The following is a 20137-nucleotide window of genomic DNA, read 5'->3' as shown; positions in this document are numbered from 1 at the left end:
GAGATGAAGTGAAAGTAACATCAAGGTAGCATTTGACCAAGTGTAGTGTCAAGCATCCTTCATAAAATACGAAGCACAAAAGAAATGGTTCTGATTGTAGGAGGCCAACTATCTCAGGCAGTTTCCTAGACCCCGCCATCTTCAGCTGCTTTATCAATGACCTTTTCTCTCATAAGGTTCTAAGTGTGATGTTTGTTCATAATTGAAAAGTGGTCAGTTCCATTTGTAATTCCTCAGATGGACATGGAAAATTGTATCAGTGAAAGTAAACTAAAGAGGACAAGGCTCAATAGGTTTTTCCCTCTTGTTGATTCCCTCACCAGCTGCTGCAAGATCAGTCTGACAGCTATCTCCTTCAGGGCACAAGTGTATATACTACACAATCACTCTTTGGTGTTGGGCATTAAAGTGACCCAGAGCCCTTCTGTGCTCTTACCACATGCACTGCTGCTTCCGACTACCGTCGAAGCTGGACAAGCTTCGATTCATTGGCTGACTGAAGTGGCAGGCAGCAGGAGGTTTCCTTGCTCCAATTTGGCCTAATGACATTGGATTTCAGAGGGTCTGGCATCATTCTTAACAATTACTTGGACCAATTCCCAACAATTTTGTGCCATATACTGCCATCTAGTGGTAGGACAGGACATACCCAGGGATGGTGGTGGAAGAGTCTGGGATGTTGGTGGATGGGTATGATTTAGTGATTGAAACTATGTTGGACTGTTGTTAAAGTCTGTTGGTCAACTCTGCCATCTTTGGCAAAGTGCCCACATATTAATTAGGAGGACTTTGAAGAGCTGACTGGGCTGTGTCTGCCTTTGTCATATCCAAATCGAATGCTTTATTTGATGTCAGATGGTATGTTTGGTTTTATTTTTATTGTACTTCTTTGTAGCGGTTTGATACAACTTGCTGGGCCATTTCAGAAGGCAATAAAAAGTTAACCACATTGTTGTGTGTTTGGAGTTGCATACAAGCAAGACCAAGAAAGAACAGTGGGTTTCTTTCTCTAAAGGACTTTAATGAGCCACTAGGCTTTTACAAGAATCCGACAGCTTAATGGCCAACATTACTGCCAGCTTTCATTTGTGATTTACTTAACTTTCAAACAAAAACAAATGATTAAATTGTGTTAGGTTATGAGAAGACATTATATAAACTAGGTTTGTATCCCTGGAATATAGAAGGTTAAAGTCAAAGAAAGATTTTTGACAAGAATTGGTGGGGTAGGTAAGAGAAATTGGTGAGAATCCAAGACATGGAGGCATAACCTTAAAATCAGAATCAGGCCATTCAGGAGAGAATTTAAGAAATGTTTCTTCACACAACGGGTGACGGAAGCTGGAATTCTCAACTACTGGCAGTAGATGCTACTTGAATTAATATTAATTTTGAGATTGATTAGATTTTTGTTGGTGCAAGGGTATTAAGTGATATGGAGACAAAGCAGATAAATGGAGCTAAGATATAAATATAAAATGGAGCTAGGATCTCACTGAATAACAAACTTGAGGGACTGAATGATCAACTCTTCTACCTATGCTCTCATTTAGAGATGGGAGCCAATGTAAGTCAGCAAAGGTAGAAGTGATGGATAAACAAGATGTGTTGAGAGATAGGACACAGCAGAATTTTGGATGAGCTGAGTGTGGAGGATGATGGCTGGATCAGAGAACATTGTTAACTTAAAACTCAAGAGGCAATGGTGAGATATCGATGGTGCCCAGCTCTATACATGTGAAATCTGACTGTGTTTTTGGACAGTATCTCTTCAGAGCTGCATGCAGAGAACAAAAAAAAAGTGGGAACTGGGTGGTGGGGGGGGGGGGGGGGCGACGGGGCAGGGAGAGAGGGGGGTGCGAGTATAAGATAGACCCTTGGGCGGCACAAATGGCACATTGGTTAGCACTAATGTTTCACAGCTCCAGGGACCTTGGTTCGATTCCCAGCTTGGGTCACTGTCTGTGTGGAGTTTGGACATTCTCCTCATGTCTGCATGGGTTTTCTCCAGGTGATATACTACAAAAAGCTTCAGAGGGTGGGGTGCGATAATGCAGTATGATTACAGTCTTATAGAATAAATTCATGACTGTAATGGAAGAGTGACAAGATTGTCTTTAAATTGCATTTCAATTTCAGAAGAATAAACTTACTTTGTATTTAAGCCAAGTTTCTTCAATCTTTCCATTAATACAGGCAGGTCACGGAGATCTTGTCCTATAATACTGTATCGATCGGAATCCATGCTGCAGCCATCTAGTAAATTTGCAAAAAATCTTTAACTGAAAACTCTGTCGTCATTTACAGAAAGCTACAGTTAGAAAATGAAATTGAGAAGCAAATAATTTTGAATTAGTGTTCTCAAAATGAAAGGGTTGGGAGATGACTTTTTTTGTTGCAATCCTGAATGTTAGGTGCTGAAAGATAGATACCTATACCAATCTTTACACACTTTTCTAGGCATTTATTTACAAGAGATAAATATCACAAACATGTACCCTCTAAACCAATCACTAGTTTCAGTCTGTGCCTATTTATACTAGAGGGGAACCGGTGGATGTGGTGTTTCTCGATTTTCAGAAGGCGTTTGATAAGGTGCCACACAAAAGGTTGTTACAGAAGGTTAGGGGGCATGGAGTTGGGGGTAAGGTGTTAGCGTGGATAGGGGATTGGCTGTCAAATAGGAGGCAGAGAGTGGGTGTCAATGGGTGCTATTCGGATTGGCGGTTGGTGACTAGTGGAGTGCCCCAGGGATCGGTGCTGGGGCCTCAGCTATTTATCATTTATATAGATGATCTGGAGGAGGGAGCCGAGTGTAAGGTGCTGAAATTTGCTGATGACACAAAGATAAGTGGAACAGCAAATTGTGCGGAGGGTGTGGAAAGTCTGCAGAGGGATCTAGATAGGCTGAGCGAGTGGGCGAGGACCTGGCAGATGGAATACAATGTTGGCAAGTGTGAGGTTATCCACTTTGGTAGGAATAATAGTAGGACGGACTACTACTTACAGGGCGAAAAGCTGCAGCATGCTACGGTGCACAGGGACCTGGCGGTCCTTGTGCATGGGTCGCAAAAACCGAGCCGACAGGTGCAGCAGGTGGTCAGGAAGGCGAATGGGATGCTGGTCTTCATAGCAAGGGGGATTGAATATAAAGTAGGGAGGTCTTGCTGCAACTGTACAGGGCACTGGTGAGGCCGCAGCTGGAGTACTGTGTGCAGTTTTGGTCGCCGCACTTGCGCAAGGATATTTTGGCCTTGGAGGGAGTGCAGAGGAGGTTCACTAGGCTGATACCGGAGTTGAGGGGGTTGAGCTATGAGGAGAGGCTGAATAGACTGGGCTTGTACTCGTTAGAGTTTAGAAGGCTGAGGGGGGATCTCATTGAGACATATAAGATGATGAAAGGGATGGATAGGGTAGAGGTGGAGAGGTTCTTCCCGCTCAGAAAGGACAGCAGGACTAGAGGGCACAGCCTCAAGATGGGGCGGTGGGGGGGGGGGGGGGGGTGCAGTTTAGAACGGAGTTGAGGAGGAACTTCTTCACTCAAAGGGTGGTGAATCTCTGGAATTCTCTGCCCGTTGAAATGGTGGAGGCTACCTCGCTAAATATATTTAAGACGCGGGTAAGTAGGTTTTTGGTAGGCAAGGGGATTAAGGGTTATGGGGAGAAAGCAGGAAAGTGGAACTGAGCCACTTCAGATCAGCCATGATCTTATTGAATGGCGGGGCAGGCTCGAGGGGCTAGATGGCCTACTCCTGCTCCTATTTCTTATGTTCTTTTAAAGGAATCAAAAATAATTAAGTGCCCCATTTGAAAGGAAAATATTACCCAGTGTAACAAAAATAAATTCAAACTTTAAAGGAAACTTAATAATTCAAATTAAGATGCAATTCCCAAGGTTGATGGTGCATCGCAGCAACATTCCCTGCCTCCCTCCATGGAAGGTGTTCCTATTTAGAGGCGTTTATTTATAAAGTAAATCTTTAAGTTAATGTCAACATCTGCCTATAATTAACCCTTTACTAAGATAAAGAGATTTCAAATACTGTAAGTTCCTACCTTGTTGTGCCTAACTATGCCTAACTTAACATGAACAAAGGTATATCTATGTATTCTAAGGGCAGATAACTCGTGAGCCTGGCCACTAGTGAGATTCATAACTCATCAGGCTTCGTAGGCTTGTAACGTGGTTCTCAAAAAAGTCAGGTGTAGTTGAGATGCACAGTTCATTAACCCAGTTGGGCTCAAGGAGAAATTATACCATTGGACCAAAGATCAGTCCATTTCAGTCATTGTTTTACTTCATTACATTTTGAAAGTGATAATAAACAAGTATAATTTTTTTTCCTCACCTATCAGCAGGCTACTACTTGAATGTGTTTCTATAATTGGCTTTGACAATGGAGGCTTTGTTCTGTAGCAAGAAGCAAATAGTTACATGTTGTTTCTTAGTAATCTTATGATTTTTTCAACTGATGCAAAGTAAAAACAAGAAATTTCGATTGTAAATCACTTGTACAAAAATATTAAAGACCCATTTTTAATAACATTCATCTCATATTTCACATATCAAATATAACAAAACAGATCCTTACTTAAAATATCAAACTAACACTCTGGAGAGATGAGTTCAAATCCCACCATGAGACTGAGGGCATTTAAATTCAATGAATTAATACATCTGGAATGATAAGCTAGTTTGAGTAATAATGGTCAAACTACCATTTTGTCATTAAAAACCCAAATAGTTCACTAGTGTCCTTCAGGGGCACTGACCTATATCTGAGTCTAGACCTATAGAAATGTGCTTGACTCTTAACTGTTCTTAAAAGCCTACAAGCCATACATTGTAACAAACCGCAATCAGAAAACAAAATAAGAGTAAAACTGAGCTGACCAGTCAGTATCAACCTAGATACCAGAAACAACAAAAGCACACTCAGCTCAGTCAAACCTGCAAAGTCCTCCTCACTAATGTCTGGGTAATTTCTCAATATTGGAGAGCGGAGCCATAGACAAGTCAAGTCTTCCCTGACATAGGCTCACTGGGGGTAGCAAAGACACAATGTACTTGGGACAAGGCGAGAAGAAAGATACTTCAATGTTCAAAAGTGGTCCGGTAACATTTAGCTGACTGAGTGCCAAAGGACATTTTTGCCAGATTGGGCTCTTAAAAAAAAACTTACTTGACCGTGTGTTCACCAATCTACTTGTCACAGCTGTATCTGTCGATGACAGTATCAACCTGTTGCATGTATCCATCAATGGCAATGGAAGATTAATCAGATCTAGCAGCTCAAAAACTAGACATTCATGAGGCTTTGTGGACCAGCAGCAGTTGTATTAAACTACAGTCTATAACCTCTTCATACAGCATCATCTCTCACTCTATCATTACCATCCAAATCAGGAGAGAAGCCTGGTTCAGTCAATAGTGTGTATGAGGAGCAGCAGGCATACCCAAAAGTGAGTTGTCAACCTGGTGAAGCTACAAAACACTACATGCATTCTATACAGTGGAAGCAGCAGGCTATAGACACATCTTAGCAATCTCACAACCAACAATCAAACCATGCTACATCTAGTCATGACTGGTGGTTGACAATTAAACAATTAACTCGAAGCAAAGGCTCCACAAACATATCCAAGTTTAATGGCAATAGAGTTCACTGTATCAGTGAAAAATGACTGGGGCAATCATTTGCAACCATAAGCGTCATGTGGACGATCTATATCAGCCTCCTTTATCACAAGTCCCTATCATCACAAATGCCAGTCTTCAGCCAATTTGATTCACTCCACGTGATATCAAGAAATAGATGAGTGGATACAGCAGCTATAGGAATCGTCAACATCCCATCTGTAGAATTGAAGACTTGTGCTCCAGAACTAGCTGTGTCCCAGCCAACTGTTCCAGTACAGCTACAACATTGGCATCTTCCTAACTTATGGAAAGTTACCCAGTTATGTCTTACCCATAAAAGGCAAAACAAATCCAATCCTATTGCCCCAGTATACTCTCAACCATAAAAAGAGATGGAAGGTATGGGAATATTCAATTCAGATACTGAAGAAGTCTGTGTCCACAAGCCTGAACAATATACAGACTTCAGCTGATAAGTAGCAAATATCATTCACACACAAAAGTGCTAGGTAACAATGACCCTCTCCAACGGCACAGAATCTATTCATCTGTTCTTGACATTTAATGACATTGTTGATGTTAAATAACCTCAACATCAACAATCTGATTGTTAATGCAGACAAGGAAACTTATAAAGCCATATAAATGCAGAAATTAGAGGCCGGAAATTCAGCAGTAACTAACTCTTCCTGCCTCCTAAAACCTGTCCTCCATCTACTAGGCAGAAAACAAGGTGCTCATGGAATAATCACCAATTGCCTAGTTAAGTGTAGCTCTAACAACATTCAAAAAGCTCAACACCAACCAAGATGATGCAGCCTGCTTTATCAGCATCCCATCTTAAACATTCACTCCCTCCACCACTGGCACACAGTGGCAGTAGTGTGCACTAAGATGCACTGCAGCAACTCACCTTGGTTCCTTCAATAGCATCTTTCAAGCATGTGGCCTTTACCACTCGGCAGGCTAAATCAGCAGGTGTATAGAAACACCACCACTTAAGTTCCAAGCCATACACCATACCGACCAGGAACTACATCACCTCTCCTTCACTGTCACTGGAATTCCCTCTCAAATAGTACCACAGGTATATCTATACCTCATGGAATAGTTCAAGCAGGCAGCCCACCACCACCTGCTCAAGGTGAATTGGAGGTGGGCAATAAATACTGGCCTTACCAGCTATGTTCACTTCTTACGATGAATAAAAAAAAATTGAAATAACTTGTCTGAATTGAACTATAACTACAAACTGAAAGATTGTTAAATTAATTTCCATTTAGTCAGTAACTATTTTTGTGGGCCATCTATATAATGCTTTTTTGCAGCTATTTCCAGTTCACCAATTATATTTCCTATTACATTTTTGTCAACATTTAGAATGAAACCTTTGCTATAAATTTTTTCATCATCCTATTTTATCAGTGGGCTCATCAAATCAGAGAATTCTTTAAAGCGGCACGGTGCCATAGTAGTTTGCATTGCTGCCTCACAGTGCCAGGGACCTGGAATCAATTCCACCCTTAGGTAACTATCTGTATGGAGCTTGCACATTCGCCTTGTGCCTGTGTGGGTTTCCTCCCAGAGTCCAAAGATGTGCAGATTAGGTGGATTGGCCATGCTAAATTGCCCCTTCGTGTCCCAAGATATGTAGGTTAAGCGGATTAGCAAGGTAAATTTGTGTGGTTATGGGGATAGGGGAGGGGTAGGCCTGGGTAAGATGCTCTGTCAAAGAGTCGGTGCAGACATGTTGGACCAAATGGTCCCCTTCTGCATTTTCTATCTCTTTTTAAAAGTGTTTCTTTCTCCCCCTTCTAATTGCAATTTCTAATTGTCCAAAATATAGCTTTAAACAAAACTAAAAAAAAAACTTTATAACAACATTATTATGATTATTCATCAAACCTCATGTTCCATAATAATTTATTTAATGTTCCAGCTTCTCCAAAAAGTCTAGGTTTAGACTGTGTATTTTTGCACAAGTGAGCTTCAGACCGCCAAATCTGCTTTCAGGAGAGAAGGTGCACTGTGAACAATTTTATGAATATATGAGTGGATTCAGCTAGTCAAATGACATTCTGGAGTGGAGAATGGCACGATCAACCGTTTTAAAGTTTGGGGATAGATTCAGAAGGGTTAAGAACCTTGCACAGGAAAAAGATTGAAATGGTGTGATAGTGGTGACGTTAAAGGGAGGGACAATGCTCAAGGAAAGAGATCCTTTCTAGTAATGTCTCTTCGTATGGGACACGGGGAATTAACTGGAGAAGGCAAAGCATTTTCCTATTACTGATGCCAAACTAACTGATGTGCGATTCTCTGACTCATGTTCACTCTTTTTTTGAGAAAATAATGGACGACACTATATACACAACATCAGAAAACGTGTCTTACTAATTCCTTGTGTCTTTCCCTGACAATACTAGACTACTCACCTGATGGGAACATCTGGTAATGATCAAAATCATTACTCGATTTGTTTGTACTTTATCTACAGGAACAATCAAAATTTCTACTGGCCAAAGGTGATGCTTGTTTTCCTAAAGAATGTCTAATAATCATAGGAAATGGTTGTTCAGCTGTAGGAAATAAATTAATGAAGTATATTAGTTTTAATGTAATCCGTCTCCCTGACATTCAGTTGGCCATGGACTCCAATAATGTAAATTACTTTGTTTCTGTCCTCCCCCAACTAGTAATTATTTGGGCCATGGAGACAGACTTTCTGCCAACTGCAAGTCACAATTATTTTGTTTACACAGATTTTTTTCGATGACTAATAGGCAAAGGAGTTGAAATATGTAGAAAACCAGTCAACGCAGAGATATGATAACAAAAGCGTTGTCACCGTGGTTGACTTTAACTTCCCCAATATTGACTGGGACTTTCTTAGAGCAAGAGGCTTAGACGGGGCAGAATTTATTTGGTGCATCCAAGAGGGTTTCTTGAAACAGTGTGTAGATAGTCCAACTAGAGGAGAAGCCATACTGGACCTTGTAGTGACAAATGAGCCTGGCCAGGTGACTGATCTTTCAGTGATAGAATATTTTAGAAACAGTGATCACAACTCCTTAAGTTTTAAGATTGCTATAAGGATAAGTCAGGACTTTGAGGGAAGGTTCTAAATTGGGGGAGAGCAAATTATGAGTTTTGGGCAGGAGCTAGGGAGAGTTAATTGGGAACAATTGATTAAAGATATACCAATCAGAGTTCAGGATTGGCATGTTCCAGTAAGGAGGAAGGAGAAGGATGGTAAGGTAAGGAATCCTTGGATAAAGAGGGAGGTTGTGAATTCAGTCAATAGGTAAAAAGAAGCATATGTAATGTTTAGAAAGCTAAAATCGGACAGGGCCCATGAGGAATATAGTGAAGCTAAGAAACAACTCAAGCAGGGAATTAGGAAAGCAAGGAAGGGCCATGAAATGACTTTGGCAAGTAGGGTTAAAGAGAATCTCAAGGCATCTTATACATACATTAAAAACATGAGGATAACTAGGGAGAGGGTAGGAGTACTCAAGAATAAAGGAAGGAACTTGTGCTTGGAGGCAAAGGATGTGGGTGAGATCCAAATTGAGTATATTGTTTCGGTATTCATCAAGGAGGAAGACATGGAGAATAGTGAGATGAGTGTGGAGCATGCTAATAAGCTAGGACATTCAGAGATCAAGAAAGAAGTGGTTATGGGTCTCTTGAAAAGCATTAAGGTGGATAAGTCCCCAAGACCCAATGGGATCTACCACAGGTTATTGAGAGAAGCAGGAGAAGTGATTGCTGGGTTTCTGACAAAAATCTTTGTGTCCTTACTTGCCACTGGAAAGGTATGAAGGACTGATGAGTAGCTAATGTTGTTCCTCTTTTGAAGAAAGGAAGTGGGGATAATCCAGGAAATTATAGATCAGTGAGTCTCACATCAGTGGTTGGGAAACTATTGGAGAAGATTTTTTGGGATAGAATTTACACCTATTTGGAAAAGCATGGCCTAATTGGGGAAGTCAGTATAGTTTAATGCAGGGCAGGCCATGTCTTACTAACTTGACTGATTTTTTTCAAGGATGTGACAAAGGTGATAGATGAGAGTGCGGCAGTGGGGTTGTCTCCATGGATTTTCAACAAGGTCCCTCATGGTAGGCTCATCCAGAAGAAGATGCAGATGCATGGGATCCGTGGTTACTTGGCCGCTTGGATTCGGCTTGCCATAGAAGTCAGAAATCAGAGAGTAATGGTGGAAGGGTGTTTTGCCTTTATTGGTCAGGACATTGAGTAGAAGAAGCAGAATGTTATGTTGCTGCTTATAAAGCTTTGGTTCGGCCCCACTTAGATTATGGCGTTCAATTTTGGTCGCCACATTACATGGAGGATGTGGAAGCTTTGGAGAGGGTGCAAAAGATGTTTACCAGGATGCTGCCTGGATTAGAGGGTATGAGCTATAAGGAGAAGCTGGACAAACTAGGGTTCTTTTCTCTGGAGTGACAGAAGCTGAGGGGAGACTTGATAGAAGTCTGTAAAATTATGAGGGGCCATAGATAGGGTTGACTGTCAGAATCATTTTTCCCAGAGTTGATACGTCTAATACAAAGGGGCATGCACTTAAGGTGAGAGGTGGAAGTTCAAAGGAAATGTGGATGGAGGCAGATACAATTGCGGCATTTAAGGGGCTTTTACATAAGCACGTGAATATGCAAGGAATAGAGGGATATGGACCAAGGGCAGGCAGAAGGGATTTGTTTAATTTGGCATTTGTCCAGCACAGCATTGTGGGCTGAAGGATCTGTTCCTGTGCTGTTTTATGATCCCAAAATTCATATTTTGTTGCAACAAGAGCTGGTTCAGAACCCAGCCGTGCAGCACTGGGATTATCTGCAAAGTGCACTTGTTGTATTATAATAATTTTAAACTTTGGCTTTATTTTACTTGCACATACCCTAGCAACTACTGCCATAGTCAAGTGCAGCAAGCATTTACCCCAGATTCAACAATCTGTAACACAGTATTCAAGATCCAAAGCTATAATGGATATAGGAAACTAAAGAACTAGTGGATAAGTCATGACCATAGATATGAATAAATAACTCAGGGAAAGCATGCCTGCTGCAAAAGGATTAACTTCACTGGACAACGTCTATGGGTGGAATTTTCTATTTTGCTTTGCAGACTAAGTGGAAGGCAGGATAATCGGCAGGTTTCTTGCTGATTAGCAGGGCAGGTTCCCATGCTCGATCTTCCAGTCAAAAAAATGATTATGCATTGCTGAGCTACTCACTAAATCTCATGACAGGCAGACACTATGATGCTCTTCACAATTTACTTTCCTACCAATCTGTGTCATCAGAAAATTTAGTAACCACACCTTCAGTCCCTTCATACAAGTCATTATATAAATTGCAAAATATTGAGGCCCCAGCACTAATCCCCATGGCGCACCACTCGTTACATCCTGCCAAACAGGAAAGGACCCATTTATGCCAACTCTCAGTTTCCCATTAGCTAGCCAACGATCAATCTTTTTGTCATTATTTGATGTTTTTTATCTTTCCGATCTTCTGACCTCTCATGTGTCTTTTAATTAACCACAGATGATAGGCACTTTCCTTGGAATTTTTCTTCCTCAGTGGAACTGAAGGATCATACATGCCTATTAATCCCTCAGTAACTGGACAGTGGACAATCATAAATAGAACTGGAGAAGGTTGAGAACAACCATGTGATTTAGGACTTAACAAAAGGCACCAACAGATTGCTGCATTTGGATTTGAATTCACCCTTGCCGTGAACTTTTGGAATCTTTGGAAGCCTCATGTCCTAGAAGCCATGTCTATTCCACACTGCAATGTACAAGGTCGTATGGATCATCTTGTATTTGGCAACCGTTCTGCCGCTGTACTCCATTAATAGACTCACATTACTCTGATGGTAAAAGGATCAAGCAGCATGGTGACACAGTGGTTAGCACTGCTGAGTCACAGTGCTGATGTCCGGTTCAATTCTGGCCTCGGGTCACTTTGCGTGTGGAGGTTGTACTTTGTCCCCCTGTCTGCATGGGCTTCCTCATATTTTCCCCCAGATGTGCAGGTTAGGTTGATTGGCCATGTTAAATTGTCAGGGGGACTAGCAGGGTAAATACCTGTGGTTACAGGGATAGGGCCTGGGTGTGATTGTTGTCAGAGCAACTCGATAAACTGAATGGCCTCCTTCTGCACTGTATGTATGGATTAATGAGACCAAATTCAAATGTGACCCAAAGTCCTAAAATATTATTGCATCAAAGTGCACTATGATTTAATGTTCCTGATGCATTACTTTTTCACTAAGTCTTCGTTACTATTTTCAGCTGAGCCTTCTCAATGCTCTCATGTACAAAAATTTACGGTTCCACTGAATGTGCCCCATAACAGCCTTTCCAGGTACAGTGCAAGCCTGCCAGCGCACCTAACTCTGGTCTTGCCTGAGAGAGCAGTTTTACCAGCTATGAGGAGTTGTGGCAGTGGTGAGAAATGGTAACAGCACTGTGAAAGGTAACTTCTGCATATATGCACTTCAAAGTCACGAGTGAAAAGGTGGGCAGGTGCACACCACTTTTGTTTGGTCGTAAATTAAACTAGTCTAATTACTTGCTTACGTGACACTAAATTAGAAGGAATGATTCTGGTGAGTTGTGATTTTAATGAATATTCTTGGTGTGCAAATTTTTCAGATTTTATCCCCAACATGGATCAGCAGGAAATTCGAGCAACCATTAGCTGCCATAGAAGTCCTGAAGGGAAAATTCCAACTCCCCACTGGCAGATAGCGGATTTTACTGACACAGTCAACCCTCACTGCCATCCTAGGGTGTTCATTTTATACACAGACCACCCTCTGCAATATAGTAAAATTTATGTTTTCAGCTGCCCCGCTGATAGGCAATACATATCTGTTCTTTTTTTAATGATCTTTATTTCCCTGTCAATCTATATGCATATTACCCAAGTACTGTTCTTTTACTGTTCTGCACTATGCAGTATCTATGCTTAAGTACAGTACCTGTGAACTGCTGTCCTTTAATGCAACCGATTTTGGTTAAAATATAGTTTACATCTAACTGCAGCTCTAATGTAATTAGACCCTTACTGCAACCAACACTTACATCAGACTGAGAGTGTGTGGTGACATTCTACAAATTGGGTCTTTCATATCAATCTCCAATGCCTACAACCTGTGGTCTTAAAATTCTGTGCAAATTCACTTAGTTTTAAAACATAACACTTAAATTTTAAGAAAATATCACAAATCTTCAAATGTTAGAGACTTTGGCTCCAATATTTCCTTAGATTATGGAAGGAAGTTATGTGAGAGGCGGGCAATATAATACCTCTGTTCAAAAAGAACAGAAAGAAATCAAGTAATTACAGGTTGGTCAGCCTAAAATTGACAGTGGGTAACCTTCAAGAGGTCATAATATAGAAGATAAATTCTCACGTACAAATACATGAACTCATTAAGGGCAGCCAAAATGGATTTTAAAAGGCAAGTTAGTTATTGATGAATTTGATAGAGCTGTTTGAGGAAATTAGGTGAATGTTGTATACATGAAGTTTACTGAAGTTGATTCAAAAACAGTAGTGATTGATAGATTTTTTCAGATTGGAGAGATGTAACTGCCATTGTCTCCAAGGTGCCCAATATATTTATATATTAAAGGTTTTTCATCTGCCTTAATTTCCTATTGGCATTTTTCATTATAAATTCCCACAATGAACATGACTTACATCTACATGTCAACTGGTGATGACAGCCTCTCTCCAGTGGAGATGCTGCAGTACTATCACTGTTGGAAGCATGTAAATTGCAGCAAGACCCATTTACACAGGAACTTTTAATGTGAAATTAGGAGTTTATGATAGGAATATAAAGTCATTCATTCTGCTGTTACTTCTAAGATGACACTGAATTACACCTTCAAACCATGTTTATTAATCCCTCACACTGCACCCCTGGAAACAGAAGGACCAGGCTACATCACTGTGACATACCACATTTACATATTGTTATTAGCCACTCATGAAATCTGAAATGCCAAATGAAGCAGCTGATTTAGTCGTCATAGGAACTTACTTGATCAAATGTATTTTTCTCAAGACAATCATTGGAAAGTCAATTTCGAAATATTTTTTTGGAAGCAAGCTTTGATCCTGGAAAATAAATTATAATGCCATATAAACAGAAAATGAATATGGGAAACACTCTGAATAACTTTACTTCAAAAGTTGATGAAATCAAGCAAACAAGAGTATTACATTTCAGTTGAGCTTTTTCTCAACACTAACTTATGCCAAGGCACAAAATGTATTTTCCATATGCAGACATTTAACAAACTGAAGCTCGTGACTTAAAAAATGAAATGATATAGTTTACAATTTACAGTCATGAAATTCTTCATTAAAATCTATGTTGGCTACCTACCATATTACCTTTTCTAGAGTATTTTAAATGTTAGAATCTCCACACATTATCAGAAATGTCTACTTGCCTGGATGAGTGCAGATCTATCAACACCTATGAAGCTTTACACCATCCAGGACAAAGCAGTTGCCTGACTGCCACCCCTTCCACAAATAGCCACTCCCCCACTACCGATGCAGAGTGGCATTAGTGTGTACTGCACTGCAGAAACTCACCAAGCCAGCTCAGACCACATCTTCCAAACCCATGACCACTCATGTAACATTATATTCTGCACTTTATGAACTATATGCCTTGTCTGTACAGCGTGCAAGAAATAATACTTTATACTGTATACAAAATATGTGCCAATAATTAATCAAATCACTACCATCTGGAAGGACAAGGGCAACAGATGGAAATGCCACCACTTGGAGATTCCCCTCCAAGCCACCCACCACAAGGACTTGGAAATATATCACGGTTTCTTCACTGCCACCGAGTCAAAATCCTGGAATTCCCTTCCTAACCATACAGTGGTGCACCACATGAACTGCAGCTTATCACCACCTTCTCAAGATCAACCAGGGCAGGCAATAAATGTTGGCGTAGCCAGAGAGAATGAAAAAAAAATTCTATTTAAAATTATGGCAAAAATAGGATAATCAAAAGGACCTCACTTGGGATACGATAGAGTTATGAAGAGGATACAAAAACGCTGCAATGAAACATAGATAGCTTAAGTGAGTCGACAGCAATATGGCACATGGAGTATAACGTGGGCAAGTGTAAAATTTACTTTGGTACTATGAATAGAAAAACAGAATACTTTTGAAAAGATGTGAAAGTTTTAAATGTTGATTCAAACACCAAATACTGTGAATGCTGAATCTTAAATAAAATTAGAAAATCCAAGAAATACTCAGCATGTCTGGCATCATCAGTTGTGATGAAAGGTCATGACTGAAAATGTTAACCATATTTCTCTCCCCACAGATGCTACATTATCCGATTTCATTTTATATGTGGATGTTGAGAGAGATTTGAGTGTATTCATTCAAGGAACAAAAAGTCAGCATGCAGATATTGCAAGCAATTAGGAATGCAAATGGCATGCTGGCCTTTATTATTGTAAGGGGATTGAAGTATAAAAATAAGGATGTCTTGTATAGGGCTTTGGCAAGAGTACACTTGAAACACTATGTGCATTATCATTAATATCCAAAGAGACAGTACAGTCAAAGTTCACTAGATTGGTTCCTGGGGAGAAAGGGTTTTAAATTGGGCCCATACTTTCTGGAGTGAAGAAGAATATGATGTGATGTCATTGAAACATACAAAATTCAGTAGGGATTGCAGAGTAGATGCAGAGAAGTTGTTTCCCCTGACTGAGGAATCTAGAAAATGGAACACAGTCCTAAATAATCAAGTTCTTATCCTGAGTCTGAGAGGGGAAGAAGAAACACCTACACTCAGTTGAGAATATTTGGAATTGCGCGACCCAAAGGGTTGTGTAGGTTCCAGCTTTGAGATCAAAACAGGTTGATAGATTTTTGATCTCCTAGGAAATCATGGTGGCACAGTGATAGTGGCAGTGATTAGCACTGCTGCCTCACAGCATCAGGGACCTGAATTCAATTCCAGCCTTGGGTGACTGTGTGGGGTTTGCACATTCTTCCCGTATCTATGCGTGATTCCTCCAGGTGCTCTGGTTTCCTCCCACAGTCCAAAGATATGCAGGTTAGGTGGATTGGCCATGTTAAACTTTAGTGCTCAGAGACGTGTAGGTTAGCAGGATTATTGGGCTAAACATGTGGAGTTACAAGTGCCGGGTGGGATGCTCCGTCGGAGAGTCGTTGCAGACTCGAGGGGTCGAATGGCCTCCTTCTGCACTTAAGGATTCTAATCTACGAAATCAAGGAAGTGGGCAAGAAAGTGGAGAAGAGGTGGATGATCAGTCAGTCATTAATCTACTGAATGGCGGAACAGGCTCAAGAGGTGAGATGGTCTCTTCCTGCTCCTATTCCAAAAGTTCTCGTCACTGTCTGAGTAAATAACCTTTTTCTGAATTCCTATTTTGTTTCTGATCGGATCTCAAACAATGAGGAGACAGAGTACAGGAATGAAAGAGAGAATCTGGTGAACTGGTCCAATGTCAATAATCTCTCCCTCAATGTCAATGAAATGAAGGAGATCGTCTTCAGGAAGCGTGGTGGAGAACATGTCCCCTTCTACATTAACGGGGATGAAGTAGAAATGGTTGAAAGCTTCAAATTTTAGGTGTCCAGATCACAAACAACCTGTTCTGATCCCCTATGCCGACACTATAGTTAAGAAAGCCCACCAACACCTTTACTTTCTCAGAAAACTAAGACAATGTGGCATATCAGCTACGACTCACCAACTTCTACAGGTGCACCATAGAAAGCGTTCTTTGCTGTTGTATCACAGCTTGGTATGGCTCCTGCTCTGCCCAAGACCACAAGAAACTATAAAAGGTAGTGAATGTAGCCCAGTCCATCACGCAAACCAGTCTTTCACCCATTGGCTCTGTCTGCACTTCCCGGTGTGCCTCAGATCGGTGCTAGGTCCACTGTTATTTCTCATTTATATTAATATGATTTGGATGAGAATTTAGGAGGTAATTTTGCAGATGACACCAAGGTTAGTAGCACTGACCATAAGTTATAGGAGCAGAATTAGGCCACTCGGCCTATCGTGTTTGCTCTGCATGGCTGATATTTTTCTCATCCCCATTCTCCTGCCTTTTCCCCATAATCTCTGATCCCCTTATTCATCAAGAACCTATCTAAATCTGTCTTAAAGACTCAATGACCCAGCCTCCACAGCTTTCTGTGGCATAGAGTTAAGAACATAAGAAATAGGAGCAGGAGTAGGCGAACCTGCCCCACCATTCAATAAGATCATGGCTGATCTGAAGTGGATCAGTTCCACTTTCCCGCTTTCTCCCCATAACCCTTAATTCCCTTGTCTATCAGAAGCCTACCTACGCGTGACTTAAATATATTCAGCGAGGTTGCCTCCACCACTTCAACGGGCAGAGAATTCCAGAGATTCACCACCCTTTGAGTGAAGAAGTTCCTCCACAACTCTGATCTAAACTGCCCCCACCTTACGTTGAGGCTATGCCCTCTAGTCCTGCTATCCTTTCTAAGCGGGAAGAATCTCTCTACCTCTACCCTATCTATCCCCTTCATTATCTTATACGTCTCTATAAAAGATCCCCCCTCAGCCTTCTAAACTCCAACGAGTACAGACCCAGTCTATTCAATCTCTCCTCATAGGCTAACCCCCTCATCTCCGGTATCAGCCTAGTGAACCTGCTCTGCACTCCCTCCGAGGCCAATATATCCTTCCGCAAGTGCCGCGACCAAAACTGCACACAGTACTCCAGTTGCGGCCTCACCAGTACCCTGTACAGTTCCAGCAAGACCTCCCTACTTTTATATTCTATCCCCCTCACTATAAAGGCCAACATTCCATTCGCCTTTTTGATCATCTGCTGCACCTGCAGACTGGGTTTTTGCGACTCGTGCACAAGGACCTCCAGGTCCCTCTGCACCGTAGCATGCTGCAGCTTTCCGCCCTTTAAATAATAATCCCTCCTACTATTATTTCTGCCAAAGTGGATAACCTCACACTTGCTAACATTACACTCCATCTGCCAGGTCCTTGCCCACTCGCTCAGCCTATCCAGATCTCTCTGCAGAGTTTCCACACCCTCCACGCAATTTGCTTTTCCGCTCATCTTCGTGTCATCAGCAAATTTCGTCACCCTACACTCAGCCCCCTCCTCCAGATCATCTGTATAAATGATAAACAGTTGAGGCCCCAGCACCGATCCCTGCGGCACTCCACTAGTCACCAACTGCCAACTAGAATAGCACCCATTGATACCAACTCTCTGCTTCCTATTAGACAGCCAATCCTCTATCCAAGCTAACACCTTACCCCCAACTCCGTGCACACTAACCTTCTGTAGCAATCTTTTGTGAGGCACCTTATCAAACGCCTTTTGGAAATCTAAAAGCACCACATCCACCAGTTCCCCTCTGTCTACCGCACTAGTCACATCCTCAGAAATCCAATAAATTCGTCAAACATGACTTCCCCTTCATGAATCCATGCTGCGTCTGCTCAATCAAACCATTCTTTTCTAGGTGCCTCGCTATTTCTTCTTTGATGACGGATTCTAGCATTTTTCCAACTACAGACGTTAAACTAACCAGCCTATAATTCCCTGCCTTTTGTCTGCTACCTTTTTTAAACAGTGACGTAACATTAGCCGTTTTCCAATCTTCCGGCACTTCCCCGGAGTCCAGTGAATTTTGATAAATAATCACTAAGGCATCTGCTAACACCTCCGCCATTTCTTTCAGAACCCTGGGATCCATTCCATCCAGTCCTGGGGACTTGTCCACCTTCAGTCCCGTTAGTCTATCAAGTACTACCTCTCTAGTGATAGTAATTGCATTTAGGCCCTCATCTCCTACCATCCTTCTATCTTTAATATCCGGCAAACTATTTGTGTCCTCCTCTGTGAAGACTGAGACAAAAAAACTTATTTAAAGCCTCAGCCATTTCCTCATCGCCCACCGCTAAATCCCCCTCATCCTCCAAGGGTCCAACATTCACACTAGCCAGCCTCTTCTTCTTTATACATTTGTAAAAACTTTTACTGTCATTTCATACTCTATCTTTCCTTTATCACATTCTTAGTCATTCTTTGTCAATTTTTAAATCTTTCCCAATCTTCTAATCGTCCACTATTTTTAGCCACTCTGAACGCACCAGCTTTAAATTTAATACTCTCCTTTATTTCCTTTGATAACCACGACTGGTTATCCCTTCTCCTACGGTACTTCTTTACCATCAGAATATATTTCTGCTGAGTACCGAAAAAGATCTCCTTTAAAATCCTCCACTGTCCCTCAGCCGTCCTACCAACCAGTCTGCGCCCCCAATCTACATTCGCCAATTCTGCTCTTATCCTATCATACTCTCCTCTGTTCAGAGGACACAGGTTCGGGACTCTACTTTCTCATCCTCCATCTGCATCAGAAATTCAATCATACTATGATCACTCGTCCAAAGAGGATCCCTCACAAGAAGATCCCTAATTCTACCTGCCACAGATTCACCTCTTTCTGGCTTAAGAAATTCCTTCTCAACTCTGTTTTAACGGATTGTCTCTTTAGCCTGAGGGTGACAGTGTAGAGAGTGAGGAAAATTACCTAGGATTGCAACGGAATCTTGATCAATTGGGCCAGTGGGCTGACAAATTACAGATGGAGTTTAATTTAGATAAATGCGAGGTGATGCATTTTGGTAGATCGAACCAGGGCAGGACTGACTTAGTCGTAGGGCTTTGGGGAGAGTTATAGAACAAAAAGATTTAGGGTTACAGGTTCATAGCTCCTTAGGAGTGAAGTCACAGGTGGACAGAGTGTTGAAGACGACATTCAGCACGCTTGGTTTCATTGGTCAGAACACTGAATACAAGAGTTGGGACGTCTTGTTGAAGTTGTATAAGACGTTGGTACGGTCACAGTTGGAATACTGTGTACAGTTCTGGTCACCCTATTATAGAAACGATATTATTAAGCTAGAAAGAGTGCAGAAAAGATTCACTAGAAGGCCACCGGGACTTGATGGTTTGAGTTATAAAGGAGAAGCTGGGTAGACTGGGACATTTTTCTCTGGAGCATAGGAGTGATCTTATAGAGATCTATAAAATAATAAAATAGTCAATATCTTTTCCCAAAGATAGGGGGTCTAAAACTAGAGGGCATAGGTTTAAAGTGAGAGGGAAGAGATACAAAACGGCAATTTTTTCACACAGAGGGCAGCGAGTGTCTGGAACAAGCTGCCAGAGGTAGTAGCAGAGGCGGATACAATTTTGTCTTTTTAAAAGCTTTTAGACAGTTACATGGGTAAGGTGGGTATAGAGGAATTCGGGCCAAATGCAGGCAATTGGGACTAGCTTAGTGGTTTAAAAAAAAAGGGATGATATGGACAAGTTGGGCCAAAGGGCCCATTTCCATGCTGCATATACCT

At 41.4% G+C, this 20137-nt stretch overlaps 1 protein-coding gene across 2 annotated transcripts in view; it reads right to left on the bottom strand.

Annotated features, from left to right (window-relative positions):
* lcmt1 (leucine carboxyl methyltransferase 1) overlaps positions 1–20137 on the bottom strand; it is a 70117-nt gene that overhangs the window by 35651 nt on the left and 14329 nt on the right. For both annotated transcript variants that reach the window (XM_080206531.1, XM_080206530.1), the window contains exons 5-7: positions 13733–13809; positions 4350–4411; positions 2154–2256 (exon numbers count right to left, since the gene is read on the bottom strand). In XM_080206531.1, coding sequence (XP_080062657.1) covers positions 2154–2256; positions 4350–4411; positions 13733–13809 — 242 coding nt within the window. The remainder of the gene's footprint in view (positions 1–2153; positions 2257–4349; positions 4412–13732; positions 13810–20137) is intronic.

This window comes from Carcharhinus amblyrhynchos, chromosome 18, assembly GCF_965287045.1.
Source record: "Carcharhinus amblyrhynchos chromosome 18, sCarAmb.v2.hapA, whole genome shotgun sequence".
In the NCBI taxonomy this organism is placed as follows: Eukaryota; Metazoa; Chordata; class Chondrichthyes; order Carcharhiniformes; family Carcharhinidae; genus Carcharhinus; species Carcharhinus amblyrhynchos.
This window is presented reverse-complemented; position numbering and strand designations above follow the sequence as displayed.